Source organism: Austrofundulus limnaeus, unplaced genomic scaffold, assembly GCF_001266775.1.
Source record: "Austrofundulus limnaeus strain Quisiro unplaced genomic scaffold, Austrofundulus_limnaeus-1.0 Scaffold564, whole genome shotgun sequence".
In the NCBI taxonomy this organism is placed as follows: Eukaryota; Metazoa; Chordata; class Actinopteri; order Cyprinodontiformes; family Rivulidae; genus Austrofundulus; species Austrofundulus limnaeus.
The window spans coordinates 383,129-384,328 of NW_013952966.1; the positions used below are offsets into that span (position 1 = coordinate 383,129).

Consider the following 1,200-nt stretch of genomic DNA (forward strand, 5'->3'; position numbering starts at 1 on the left):
CACACACACACACACACACACACACACACACACACACACACACACACACGAGGGGCCTTAGAGTACTTGAGTGCTTGGCCTCAACTCTAGAGTACAAAAAAGTTGGAACCAACATCTCTCCCATTGTCAGGCTGCATTCCTGTAGCAAATAGGTAGACCTAGTTGGGGTTAGATTTGTGGCTTGTTCCAGCACAAAGCTACTCAAGATAATTTGAAATAGAGGGCAGTCACAGGGGAACTGGTTCCTATCTCCATCAAGCCAAATGTGTTTGGTTGCCATGTCATATAAAATGCCTAAAAAGAGGCAAATGTTGCGATTTCTGAGAACAACAAAAACACATCTTGTGTCACCTTTTTTCTTTTACACATCAAATGAGTTAAAATAATCTTACTGCACTGCAGACTGTCAGCGAGTTTCTTTTGGTTCATGTTTCTCAAGAAGTTCAAGGCAATGTTTAGAAACGAGTCTCTGCTGGTCTTCTTTTGGTCCTCATCTACAGCATCCAATATTGGTTCATTCTCTAAACATTCTTGGTAACCTGAACCAAGGACCTTCTGGAACTTATTCAGCTCTGTCTCCACAAATTGTGTGATGCTTTCCTTCAGAAGCTGTTAGAGAAAAATATATTAATTTATTGAAAGTATTATTAATAATGTTAAGACCAATATAACAGTATTGTTTGGTGAGCTAACATGGTTGAGTCAGGTGCTCTGGACAGATATGTATTTGTTGAAACATTTTGCCTTTTATCCAAAAACCTTATTCAGTCTGAGGAGTTGCAGATAAACTCGGCCTTATCAGTACCTTCACATAGCAGATCAACCAGTTTGACTTGTTCACACGCAAAAGGAGGTCCATCAGCCTAAAGACCAGTTATTAGTGCCCCGATGGCTGCTTATATACTTTCAATAACAGCCTTGTAAGAGGGGGACAATTGGACACAAAGCCTCCCCCCAAATGATAGGCAGTTACTCTTTACAAAAAGGTTTTCCTTTACTCCTCTCTCAAATCAGGATTCCTCTCTATCAAGATGAGGTGAGAACATCTATCCCTGAAAGAGGGTGTAGGGGTCACCCTGGTGAAAAAAAACTTTTCTGTTGTTTATTTTCTTTGTCTTTGATTTTATGTTTTTACACTTACAAGAAGAAAATCATTTTAAAGTGTTTTTATTTTCTTTAAGTGAATAGGACAAAGTCCTA

General features: G+C 39.1%; 1 protein-coding gene across 1 annotated transcript in view; it reads right to left on the reverse strand.

The window, feature by feature from the left end:
* Positions 1–609, reverse strand: part of LOC106530831 (NACHT, LRR and PYD domains-containing protein 7) — a gene marked incomplete at its 5' end in the record, with an annotated part of 11,096 nt that extends 10,487 nt beyond the window's left edge. The window contains 1 exon segment of the mRNA XM_014026537.1: positions 393–609. Within this exon segment, the coding sequence (XP_013881991.1) occupies positions 393–609 (217 nt within the window).
* Between the last annotated feature and the right edge of the window lie 591 nt (positions 610–1,200).